Source organism: Chaetura pelagica, unplaced genomic scaffold, assembly GCF_000747805.2.
Source record: "Chaetura pelagica isolate M959 unplaced genomic scaffold, ChaPel_1.0 scaffold90, whole genome shotgun sequence".
Taxonomy (NCBI): domain Eukaryota; kingdom Metazoa; phylum Chordata; class Aves; order Apodiformes; family Apodidae; genus Chaetura; species Chaetura pelagica.
The window spans coordinates 4,446,363-4,458,647 of record NW_009953496.1 but is presented as its reverse complement, the minus strand read 5'-3'; the positions used below and the strand labels follow the sequence as shown (position 1 = coordinate 4,458,647).

The 12,285-nt window shown below is 39.0% G+C and overlaps 1 protein-coding gene across 1 annotated transcript in view; it reads left to right on the top strand.

The window, feature by feature from the left end:
* Nucleotides 1-12,285, top strand: part of PTPRK (protein tyrosine phosphatase, receptor type, K) — a 291,634-nt gene that overhangs the window by 110,438 nt on the left and 168,911 nt on the right. Inside the window, exon 4 of the mRNA XM_009999118.1 lies at nt 884-1,058. Within this exon, the coding sequence (XP_009997420.1) occupies nt 884-1,058 (175 nt within the window). The remainder of the gene's footprint in view (nt 1-883; nt 1,059-12,285) is intronic.

Below are 12,285 nucleotides of genomic sequence, written 5' to 3'. Positions count from 1 at the left end.
GGAATGTTGTTTGTTCACTTGCTGCATGTTTCTGGTGTTTGGTGTTTTTAATGCTAATATTTGGTAGACGGTCTGCTCTTCAAAAATCAAAATTAAAAAAAAATAAATAATTGAGCATTTAATATGAATAGGAGTAAGGAAAAGGGTCACAAAAGAGCTCAAACTGTTTCTACTTTACTGACCTCTCACCCTGCCCCGCAGCTCCAGACAGATTAAATTTTTCAATGATTTGTGGTAGCTATGATTTTTTCAGAACTCTTTAAGCTCCTTCCTTTAAATGAGATATACATCATTCCTCTTTTAGCAGCTTCCTTCCCTCCCCTTTTTATTTCAACTAGCTCTAGGTAGATAGGTGGTGCTTAGTGTAACAAAGGTACATGTACAGAAGGTATTGAATTTGGTCAGATAAAAGGGAGCATTAAAAAGGAAACATTAGCTGGTGGCTGAAAAAGAGCTGTTGAAAACCTATGAAATCCCTCAATGCCAGGTTTGTTTAAATATTTCTTACAATACACCCCAAGTATCTGTTATAATTGTGTTTGAGGTTGAATGAATTTTTGTAGGACTACAGCTAGTACTGCTGGGCTTTCCTGTGGTTTACAGGTGTGAAGCAACAGCAACTGGAGGTCATGGTCATGTTTTGTGGCAGTGTGAAAGCCTTGATGGTGCTTTTCACCCCCGACGTGATTCTGAACTGCTTTTGAGTACTGCTTGTCTCCTGATGGGACTTCAGCTCAGAACTTTTCTGCCGTGGAAATGCAGTGAGGGGCAAATGCATTTGGTGTCTTTATGTGCCTTTATATTCTGTCTTTGTACGATGATCACGATAAACTTCTCTTGTATTCTTATGAGATAACTCTGCCTTGGTCTCTCTTATTTTCAGAGAAGAAATGGGGAAGATATTCCAGTTGCTCAGACTAAGAATATCAATCACAGAAGATTTGCTGCTACTTTTAAGTTGCAAGAGGTGACAAAAACCGACCAGGATTTGTACCGCTGCGTGACTCAGTCAGAGAGAGGTTCAGGAGTGTCAAATTTTGCTCAACTTATTGTTCGAGGTAAAGTTTTAATTGCTTTCATGTTATCTATTTAAATGCTCTTAGTTCCAGTCCTTTCAACTTACACCTTTTCTTTTTGAACTTACGGATGTCTTGATCTGAAAGGATCATACGAAGATAGCCCTATATGGCTTCTGAAATTCTCATAAAATTAAAGGATGGCTTGCAAAACTTCTTACAATTGCTTTTCATAACATACATCTGTGTAAAACCCTGATCTGGCAATGTGTGTAGTATGCCTATATGCTTTTCTGTGGATGTTGTTTGTTGAACTTAAGGTGAAAGCTGCTTCATTTTCATAAATATTTTTACAGATATGAGAAAATCCACTGCGGTTAACTAACATTCCCTTCTAAAACCTGTTGCCTTGAGCAGACTGGTTGTACAGCAAATAACACATTGTTCTCTTACCTGGAAGACAAGTAGGTAAAAATAATTGTAAACTTTCACCTACTGAGGGACTGAGAGAATTATGGAGATGTACTCTAATGATATCCAACCTCTGAAGTAGAAGGAAGAAAATTAAAATCTTGCTTTTTTCTACTTGAAATACTTTGTTATTGCAGTTCATTCAGGATCCTACTAGGGTGCAGCTGTAGCTCATGTATAGTGATGCCACGTTACTGGTTTATTTCTGCATTTTGTGTTCTGGAAGCGTTTCATCTGACTGTCAAAGGATATGGTTGAATCATAGAATCATAGAATCTTAGGAGTTCAGTTTTCATTTCCAAAACTCACTTGATGTTTGGCCCGGAATAACCTCTAAAGTCTTTCCTTACCTAATTGTGTCACCTGCAAAATTGCCCATTCCACTCTTGAGTTGTGCTGAGGTTTAATGTTTTTAAAGTGGGAAGAGGAAGTGGTGTATACAGTCTGCCTGTGGTGCTGCTGGCTGGTGCGGGGGCTGTTTTGGCCAGGTGAGCACAGGGGTCAGGTACATGGTGGGTTTTGGCTCCTTGGTCCAGCATCTGGCTCGTGGACATGGAAAGCAAGTTTGTCCTCAGCTTGTAGAAATAAAAGTAGCATAGGAAATACTCTAAGATACTTGGTTTCTGATATTTGCTGTCAGAGGTCTTTTCCTAGGAGAGACTGGTTGATTGTGGTAAACTAGGAGTTATGCATTCTATATAATGTCGGTAGAAATGGGTTTTGCTGACCATTTGAGGATTTAGAAAATATGTTAACAGCTTTTTTGTTCTGTAGATACAGCTTTTGTCTAGCAAAGTGCAAGATGGTCTTCATCCTAATATAATGAAATTAGTTCTGTTACAGCATAAAACCAGATTTTCTGTTTTGTTGTTAGAAAAGCAGGGAAAATTGAAGTATTTACTCAATAAATTAAGTTTTCTATTTCTTTTCTATTATAGAAGAGCAATAAAATGGTGTTTATACCACTATTTCTCTCAAAAAATGAGATAAGAAATAACAAACTTCATAGTACTCTCCTTTTCAATGCAGCATATTGTTCTGCTGAGAATCTTGGGTCGTTTGATAGAGAATACCTTCTTTATGGCTCAAAACATAAACTTGCTATCTAGCTATATATATACAATGACTATATAGGTTTCATATTTTATGGTTAATTTTACTTTTCATGTGCTTTTTGCATTGGAAGCCCAAGAATTCTGAGATGGTTTTATAAATATATGTATGTGTATATATAATTTAGAAGAAAAAGATTGATCTTCTAAAAACATTTTCATCCATTTGACATCATGGTAGAGAACAAAGATTTATGTTTTATAGTAGGATTTATTGCTTGCTGTTATATTTGAAAAGCAATATACAGTAATATATTTTCTTGTTTGTCTGGATAACCACTAAATAAATCTTGTTAGCCAAAAAAGCATACCCTTAGGGATCAGCTACCCTGGTGTTAAAACTGTATTGAAAATTAACCATAATGACAGGGCCTATATCTCAGTGGCACTTTAAAGCTGACATCCTGCTACATGGATACAAAAGATGATAATTTTAAAGGAAATTTTTGGGCCACTGATACGAATTGCCTTTAATAAGAGCTGGCATAGTATTGCCCATTGTCAAAGATGACCCAGGGGGAAGAGTTTATTAGTGCGTTTCCTTCTAAACTGAAAGTGACAGGGCATGCCTGGGGCCTTTTTGTTGCTGTTTGTAGCAAATGAAAATTTCACTGCAGAATTCTCATGCTGTAGAGTATTGATCTGTGTTTTCTCACAGCCGGAGGAGGAGAAGAAACACAATGAAACACACTTTACTTTGTCACAGCTTTAGTATTGCTTCCAGGTCATTTTGAGTAATGATAAGATCTTTGGTTTGTAGAAGCCAAACTTTATTGACAACACTGCTTATGAGAGAGTGAGGGATGAGAAGCAGGAGTTGCTGCCCAGTAATTCAGAATCTGGGTGTTTAGATACATGGCTGAGGTCCTTATATGTTTCATGTCTGTACAGGTATGTGGTACCACAATGCAGGTGTAGAGGCATCTGATGCTTTTCTGACGGGCAGTCCGAACTTAGTCTTGGTAATAAAAAATTCCAATTTTATATGTAATTAAACCAGCATTATTTCATTTTGAACTGTAACAGGAGAATTACTTTCAGTGGAGTTGTAAACTTTACTACAAATGTAGTTACCTGGGAAGGATGGTATGCATTCCAAGACCCTGAAAGGGATAACTCAATTACTGTGATTATTTTTTGGAAGAAAAATCAGACTGGGATAGGATTTGTAATTCAATTATGACCTTTTACATAAAGCTGTTCCAGTCAATGATTTAATGTCTCACCTTTGCTTAGAGCTGGTCTTCAGTTCCCAGCTCAGTGGCTTTGATGTACTGTTTTTTTTCCCATGGTCATTCTTAGATACGTGTAGAAGGAGCTCTGCCTTTCCCTTTGCTTTTACAGGAAGCTTGATGCTGTCATTACTGTTAGTTGGGTTATCCTCCTGGATAGGTCTATCTGATTAATTGTCTATATTTTACCTTTGTGGCTGGTAAGTTGGCAATTTCTGGGAACATAACTTCTTGAAGTCTTCAAGGTTGTCTGCACTGGAACTTGGTGGAGTGGTGCTGGGAGGAACAGTAGCTGTGATATGTAAATAAGAGTGAACATGTTGGACACTGACAGTTTCTTTCTTTTTACTTGTTTCTTCTTTGCTTCTGAGAACACGTGTGTCATGCTCTCCAAGTCTTCCTGCTACTTTTACTACTTCTGCCCAGGAATGTAGTTGAGTCCCCATCCTTGGAGGTATTCAGTGTAGATGTGGCACTTCAGGGCATGCTCTAGTGGTTGAGGTTTTGGGATTTTTTGTGGGTGTTTTTTGGTGGAGTGTGTGTGGTTGTTGGTGTTTGTTTGGGTTTTTTGTTTGTGTTTTTTTGGTTTTTTTTCTGAAGGTTAGACTCAGTGATCTCAAACGTCCTTTCCAATCATGACAACACTGTGTGTGTGTTTCTCTGCTCTCCCCCATCACAAAGTGCAAATAGTGTGTCCAGTCTTGGCCTTCTGCACCTAAAACTGGAACTTACATAGGACAGTGTATGTTTATACTTTTAGGAAGCATTCTGATCAGTAATAGTATTTAAGATTATGAAGCTGAGGTATAACAAGTAGGAAAACTGCTGTTAACAATATTTGAACTTGTGAGTGCTGAGCACTTGTCACGTTATTGGTCTAGCTCTCTGTAAATATACTTTTGGCTGTTAACAACAGATAAGAAAGAAATTGATGGTTATGGTGGTATAAGTAGCACACTGTGTTTTTTTTTCTTTTTCATATTTTGTTTTGAGTTCTAGTAGTCTTTTTGTAGTTTTTTTTTTTTGTGGCTACTTTTCAAAAGATCTCTTGCTTTGAGTAACATGCAAGTGTATAAATTAAGCACCCAAAAGGCATCGCCCATGCCCTGGCTTATACATATACTTGCTACATGTAGTTATGTAGACTTTCCAAATTGCAGTACTAAATAGCATTGCTCTTTTTAGTCAGTAAAGACCTTTGCTTGACCAGTTTTTGTACCGTTTCATTAAAAACTAATGAAATATTTGTCTGAAGTTGTCAAGATTTAGCAGAAAACCAACCCTGTGCATCAAGAAGTGAGCTAATTTCCATCAAAGTAATTGTGATCAACTTCTTGGTTGGCTTAGTGTGTTGAAAGTGGCTACCAGGAGGAGATGAAACTAATGTTGCAGTCTTGTGGTTTGTTAGCAAAGCAGTGTAAAATAATCCCAGTTTAGTTTGTCCCTGTTTAAAATGTCTTGCACACAGGCAGTTCTGCAGGAGCTGTAAACAAAACACCCACTTTCTTTGGCTGCAGTGGATCTGGAAGATTCACTTGAGTGCTAAGGTTGTTTTTTTAAATTTTTCTTTATTATTATTATTTTAATTTTCATTAAACTACAGATTTTTTTCTCTGTCAAAAATACCCTAAGGAAACCACTCTCTCAAATATTATGATAGTGTTATACTTTATGTAAAGTAGTTGTATGCTTCCCCGAGTTTGTTTTCATTTAAAGCAGCTACATGTTGTTAACAGACTAATTGTACTGCAAAATCGGCAGGAATATTGTGTGATTTATTTGTAATGGATCTTGCATAGATTAGTTGGAAGAAAGTGCAGGTTAGTGTTAAAGACAGGGGAAAAAAAAGAAAAAGATTGTATGAATCAAGCACAGTGTTTGTTAATAATCTGTTAATAGCTCCATGTCTAGTTCTACTGATAAATTTCTAGTTTTTATAGGAGTAATAAATTATAACAAATTCTGATGTTTCCACTAGCTGAATTTAGTTTTTAACATCTCTTCATCCAACACAAACAGCTTTTTGTGGTAGAGTCAAAGCAAGGTGAGGTCTGCAACTCAATTTATAGTTCCAATATGGAAATATACTGGTAAATCCAAGTTAGCAACAGAAAGGCAGTTATCTTCCATGTGTTTTCCTCTTTTTTCTGACCCAGAAATTACATGTTCTTGTAAACTGGTCTGTTTGTATGGTTTTACTAATACGACAAAAGTTACTTTGTTTCTGTGTTAGCTTTGATTTAGCAAGCCATCTCTCCTCTAAGTCCTTTGATTCTCTGAATTCACTGAATTTCAGAGCAGAGGAGAAACTGGGGAGGGAGATTATACAGTCTCAGTTGTTGAAATCTGTGGGCTTGATATCTTGGCTAAGTGCTTCTTTGAATCATCACCAGACTTCTAAAGAGTGTGCAAATATTTTAGTTGTTGTGAGCTGGAAGAACCATGTGGCTGCTATGCCTGGTCCATAAGGTTCATTGCTGGACTTACTGAGATTAATACTGTGACTCTTTTGGACACTCAGCCCACCTTCATTATTATTTTATAGCCCAAGTTTTCCCATTAGCCAATACATAGTTCTCTCATGGTTGTATCCTTGTAGCAAAGCAGATGACAATGTTTTAATGACTCTGCAGCAATTGGAAAAACTACATGATTCTGTGAAATTTTTTGAAACCTTGGTAATAAACCACAAGATGTATTTTGAGTGGACACTTAGATGTAAGCATTTTTCAAAGAGTCTAGGATCCAATTAACTTCATCTTTTTTGTGACATCCTCTGGTTTTAACTTCTCTACCATATGAAGATCTTATCCTCTTTAAGCAGGTTTAACACAGAAATGTTCCTATTTTCAGTCCTGTCTCATGCAGCAAGTAGAGAGGGGCTTGTCACCTCAAAGTCAAATCCTGCCTCCTTTGCATAAGAGTGAAACATGAATATAGAAAAATACCTCACTAAGTCTTTATGTTAATAGTTAATAAATTGAGTCAGATAGGAGTTCCAAGCTCTTTGGGCATCTACCATGCTGGAAAGAGTAGCAGCCTCGCTTTCTCATCAGGCAGCTCTTCTGTGGAAGTAACTCTGCTGATCTCCTTTGCTAAGGCAACATTTGTCTCTTGTTTATGTAATTATTAGGTGCATTGCCTACTTTATTTTGAAAGCACAGGAAACTTGCTCTTCCTGGAGGAGCAGGAGAAAATAGTTTTGGCTGTGTTTTTAAAAGAAGCCAAAGAGACTTGGATTCACAGGAGGCAGCAGAAATGGAGAGTGTTTGGAACAGGCTCATTTCCATTGTTCTGTGTTGAGCAATCTTGGCTGCACAGGCCTACATTTGAAATCACAGAATCAAAGAATGGTCGAGGTTGGAGTAGACCTCTGCAGGTCATCTGGTCCAGCCCCTTTCTCAAACAGAACAACACAAAACTAGTCGCCCAGGACCATGTTCAGATGACTTACATATATATCCAAAGATGGAGACTCCACAGTGTCCCTGGGCAACCTGTAACAGTGCTCAGTCACCCTCACAGTAAAAAAAAAATGTTTCAGAATGTTTGGACTGACCCTGCATGTGTTTCATTTTGTGTCCATGGCCTCTGGTCCTATTACTGGACACTACTAAAAAGAACTTGACTCCATCCTCTTCATACTCTCCCTTCAGGTATTTATACACATTGGTGGGATCCCCCTTCAGATTTCTGCAGGCTGACCACTCTCAGTTCTTTTCAGCCTTTCCTCATAGTTGCATCATCATCATCTTTGTGACTCTTCACTGGACTCTCTTCAGTATGCCTATGTCTCTTTTGTACTGAGGAGCCCAGGGCTGAGCCCAGCACTCCAGGTATGGCCTCACCAGTCCTGAGTAGGGGGGGAAGGATCACCTCCCTTGACCTGCTGGCAATACTAAAGCAGCCTGGGATACCATTGACCTGTTTTTTTTTCTTGCCCCCAGGGCACCTTGCTGGCTCATGTTCAACATGGTACACACCAGGACCCCCAGGTCCTTTTCTGCCAAGCTGCTTTCCAGCTAAATGGCTCCCCCATATGGTGATGCCTGGGGCTGTTCCTCCCCGGGTGCAGGGCTTTGCACTTCTTGTTGAACTTTGTGAGGTTCCTGTCAGCCCATATCCAGCCTGTTGACATCACTCTGGATGGCAACATGACCCTGTAGCATGTCAGCCATTTCTCCCAGTTTGGTGTCTGCAAACTTGCTGAGGGTACACTCTGTCTGAATCATCCAGGTCATTAACAGACATGTTAAACATGAAATGCCACAGTGCTTTTTAGCAGCTTGCTTACTGTTTTTCAAGGGAGAAGCAAGGTGCTCTGATTTCACAGTCATTTCATATATGCATAATTTTTCAAGTTCATGTGGTAAAAGTAAAACCTTGTATTCTTGACAGATTAGTCTGCTATTTAGTGCCTAGCTGATTGCTTCATCCCAGTGTTTTAGTTTGGGTAAAGAGTGTTTCTATCTACTTACCATCCTCTTGAAGTATTTTTTTAGTGTGAATGTTGCTTTGTTGTAGTTCTATGATTTGTCCTTCGGGAAGATTTAAAACATGTAAGATAAATCACGTTTTGCTTTATCTCAAAAGACACGAGTTTTTTACTGCTTGATATAATCTAGATTAGTATTCTCATTAGGCAAAAACTAGCTTCTTCTGTGCTGATATGCATTGTCCTACTCTATTCCATGAGCTTTAAGGTGACTGATCTGGGGAAGAGCAAAAGCCAAAGTCCTGTACCCCCATGTCCTGCCTGTGGCTGGGCTCACTTTCTGGTATTTGGGGCAGAGGATCAGAGAAGAGCAGATGCAGAGGTGTCCCTTGCTGCCATAGGTTTTTACTTTCCCAGGGTCTGTGATTCAGACATCTTTTAAGTGAGAGGTGGTACCCTTTCAGCTTGGGTATCAGTGTCATGGCTTCATTTCTAATTCATGGAGAAGATGTGTGGTTGTACAGCAGGGGGTCAGAGAACAGATATCAGAGAGAGAATACTAATTAACTTGTTTTTTTTCTTAAAATGTTTCCTGTTTGTTCTACATGTGAAGCTGCAGCCTGTAAAAAGTGTTTATCAGATACTAACAAAACACAAAATTTATGCCAACATCAGAGAAGTGACCATGCAAGATGATTGAGCTGATATGAGGTTGGTTTTTTTAATCTTTATTTTTGTTAGATCATCTCCTAAATGATCAAACTGAATCTTATTATTGCTCACAAAGCATAGATATGCCAAAGCATAGATACCTGAAGTGCACATATGGGGTTACTGGGTCCTCAGCACCAACAGCTTCACTCTGCTGGCCTGCTCCTTTTGTCCCACACCACTTGCTAACAAGGTGTTAGGGAAATCCCTCCAGTTGATGAAGTGCTTTTGTGGCATTTTTTTTCTGCACCAAGATTTACCCCAGAAAAATAAATTTTGAAGGCAGTTTTGTAATGCCATGTGGAGGAATCATGCCTGTTGCTGGCCCAAGAGGATGAAAAGGCTTCAAGGGATTGCTGTGTGTAGTGTTTGGATGAAGTGCTGGTGGAAGGGCAGCAGTTGGAAGGGAGGCTTTGCTACTCCCTCCTCTCCCATGCCTCTAGATGTGCATGATCCCTCTCCTTTTCTTGGCTCTAGGACTGTGTTGCTTCCATAGGCTGGTTAAAAATACAGGCATCAAGCTGTTCCCTCTCAGCCTGGCGGGGACATCTCTGCCTTACTGGGACATGCAGTCAGCCCACCAGAGCTGGTTCAAGGGCCAGGAGCCCAAACCAAGGAGCAGGGCAATAAAAGCCCCCCCCCTCAGCTTGCCAGGCAATGGGCTGCTACTTGCTCTTTTCTGGTCTTGTGGAGACATTGCTGTGATTTGGCAGTAAAATAAATACAGCTGTAGGGTCAGTCAAAGCCAATAGAAGCCTGTAATGGGAAGTAGTGGCCTGAGATGAACTTGGCCAGGTGGCTCACAGTTGCAGAGGAGTTAGCTCTGTGCCAGCAGGGTTAGTGCCAGCTTTAGATAATGTTCCTCTGGGGTCTTCTGCCTCTGTGGCAGACCAGGTATTATCAGCTCCCTTACAGTCAACATAAGCTGGGTATCATCTGCTCTGCCTAATCCAGCAAAGCCAAGGTATGATGCTGCTTCACTCAGCTCAGTTCAAAATTGTGTTGCCTGTGATAGTACAGATGTGGCATTAATGATTGATTGCATGAGCATTGTCTCACCCTTTAGGTGGTGTCCTGTGCTTCTGTCATTATCTCATGTGCCTTCTTATTGGGAAAGTACCTAAGTGAATTGAAAGAGCAAATAAAGCACTTGGGAAATTAAAATGTAATCATTCTGAATAATGGGATACCTGTTTGCCTTTAGACTTGATGGGAAGCAGCACAAAGGAAAAGAAAGAGGCAAAGAAAAAGCTCTCAGAGATTGTCACTTCAGGGAGTAAATAGGGGGATGTCTTTGTTTCTTATATCTGTGTTTTGTCCAAGTACAATGAAACAAAGACAATTTGCAGTGACGTGTTTTTTCTCATCTTAATTAGAGATGTCTCCAGACTGGTCCCCCGCATCAGTGCTGTATTTCACTTGGATAATTTCTCTTCCAGTATCTGATCTGTCTCTACATTTATTTAAATCAAATGTTTAGTTTGAATGCTGCAGTTCAGGATGATCTATCTCAGTTTAAATGCCATTGATGCTAGTGGGGAGGTTAAGTAAATACTTACTTAGGGGTAGATAAAGTTCCCTTACCTGCCATCATTTTCGAGTTTGGGGGAGGGGAAAACCCCTCTAGGTTTGACATCTCTGTGCAATGTGCAGGGATGTTAAAAAGTATGCCAATGAGTAGATGCATGGTAATGATGAAAAGGAGTGCATTTGGAATTCAACATAGATGGCAGAAAATGCAAGATGTCAGAGAAGCCATATATTAAAGGGAATTTGAATTGGAAACTGAATCCCAACCTGCCACGAGGGCATTTTGATCATTTTGATTTATTAAACTTTCATAACAGCATTCAGATGAAGCTGAATTAAAACGCTTAGTCTTGGGTGGTTTATGGTACACAAGTCATCATGCAGGTGAAGTCTTGCCATTACCAATGTAGAGTTAATCTAAGTTCCTTTTTGAATGCAGGTGCACCTGCATGCTTTAGTATGTGTTTAAAAATCTAAAAGTGTTCTAATACTGAATCACTTAACAAAAATACAAAGTGAAGCCACCCCTGACATTAATTTTCAGCTGCATTTGAGTGAATTTTGCTATTAAATTGTAGATGAACTGCAGAGACACAAATTGCATATATCTTCCTGTACCAATTTTATATATTGATAAATATACCTGTGTTATAAAATAGCTAGCTATGGAAATGTAGCAATATTTCCTTGGAAATGGGTCATCTTTCTAAAGATGTAAGATGCATTGTAGTTCTGTCCTGGCTACCTCCTGGCTTCAGCCATACATAGTCTTACTGAGCACTGTCTCTGCAATAAAAAGAAATCAATTACTATTAGAGTGGCAGTGCAGGTTAAAGGCATTACAGGTTCACACTCAGTTTTGCAGCAGGGAGATGATACTTAGCTGCAAATGGGGAATGATGCAAAAGATGGATGAGACAGAGTTCAAGGAGCAGTAATGTGAGGGTCTGGCACTATCATTCCAAGCTGTCTCATCGACATGATGGATGGTTCAGTGGTTAAAAGCAATAATACCAGATGATGAGAGATTCATCTGCAGATCTTGAGTCCACTACATGCTGTCTACCTGTTGGTGTTCTAGTGGCATAATGATTCCTGATGTGTTATGAAGAGCTAAATTACTGTACTTAAACAACTAAACTGGTGTATTGAATTTAGTAACCCAGATTTGTTGGCAGCTGCTAGAAAAGCAAGTAGCATATCAAATGCTCCTGCGCATTGTAAATTTAATTACCTCATATTTATGCATAGTACTTGTTGACAGGATCTTGTAAGCTATGCTAATATGGTAGGTAATTTGTTACCTCCAGAAATCACTTTCCATGTGCCTTCTGATCGTTATCATGAAACATGATAAATGATCTAGCCCATGAGGTGTAAATGAAAATGAAATGGATAATTGGATTCTATGTCTAAATTGTGTCTGGAATAGTTGTTGCAATTATAATGGAATTTATCTCATAAAAACATGCTTTGCAGTGTACTAGTGACCTTTAATCATCTTTGTTAGGAAGTTATTTGAGGATAAATTTAAAGAGATTACAAAAAGTTTACTCAGAATGGTTTGGATAGAAGTTGTGGTGCTTTTTTTTCCCTTTCCTAAAGAGTTTTAAATGTTTGTCTGTTTAATAATTTGTATTGTACAATTACCCTGCAGTGTTAACTACTGGAAGATAGTGTATTTGCAGAATTTTGTAGAAATGGTGTGAAGCACATCTGCCTTTCCTGAAGAAAAGGGAAGCTTAGCTACATGCAGAAAGGAAGATTTCTTCCTGCTG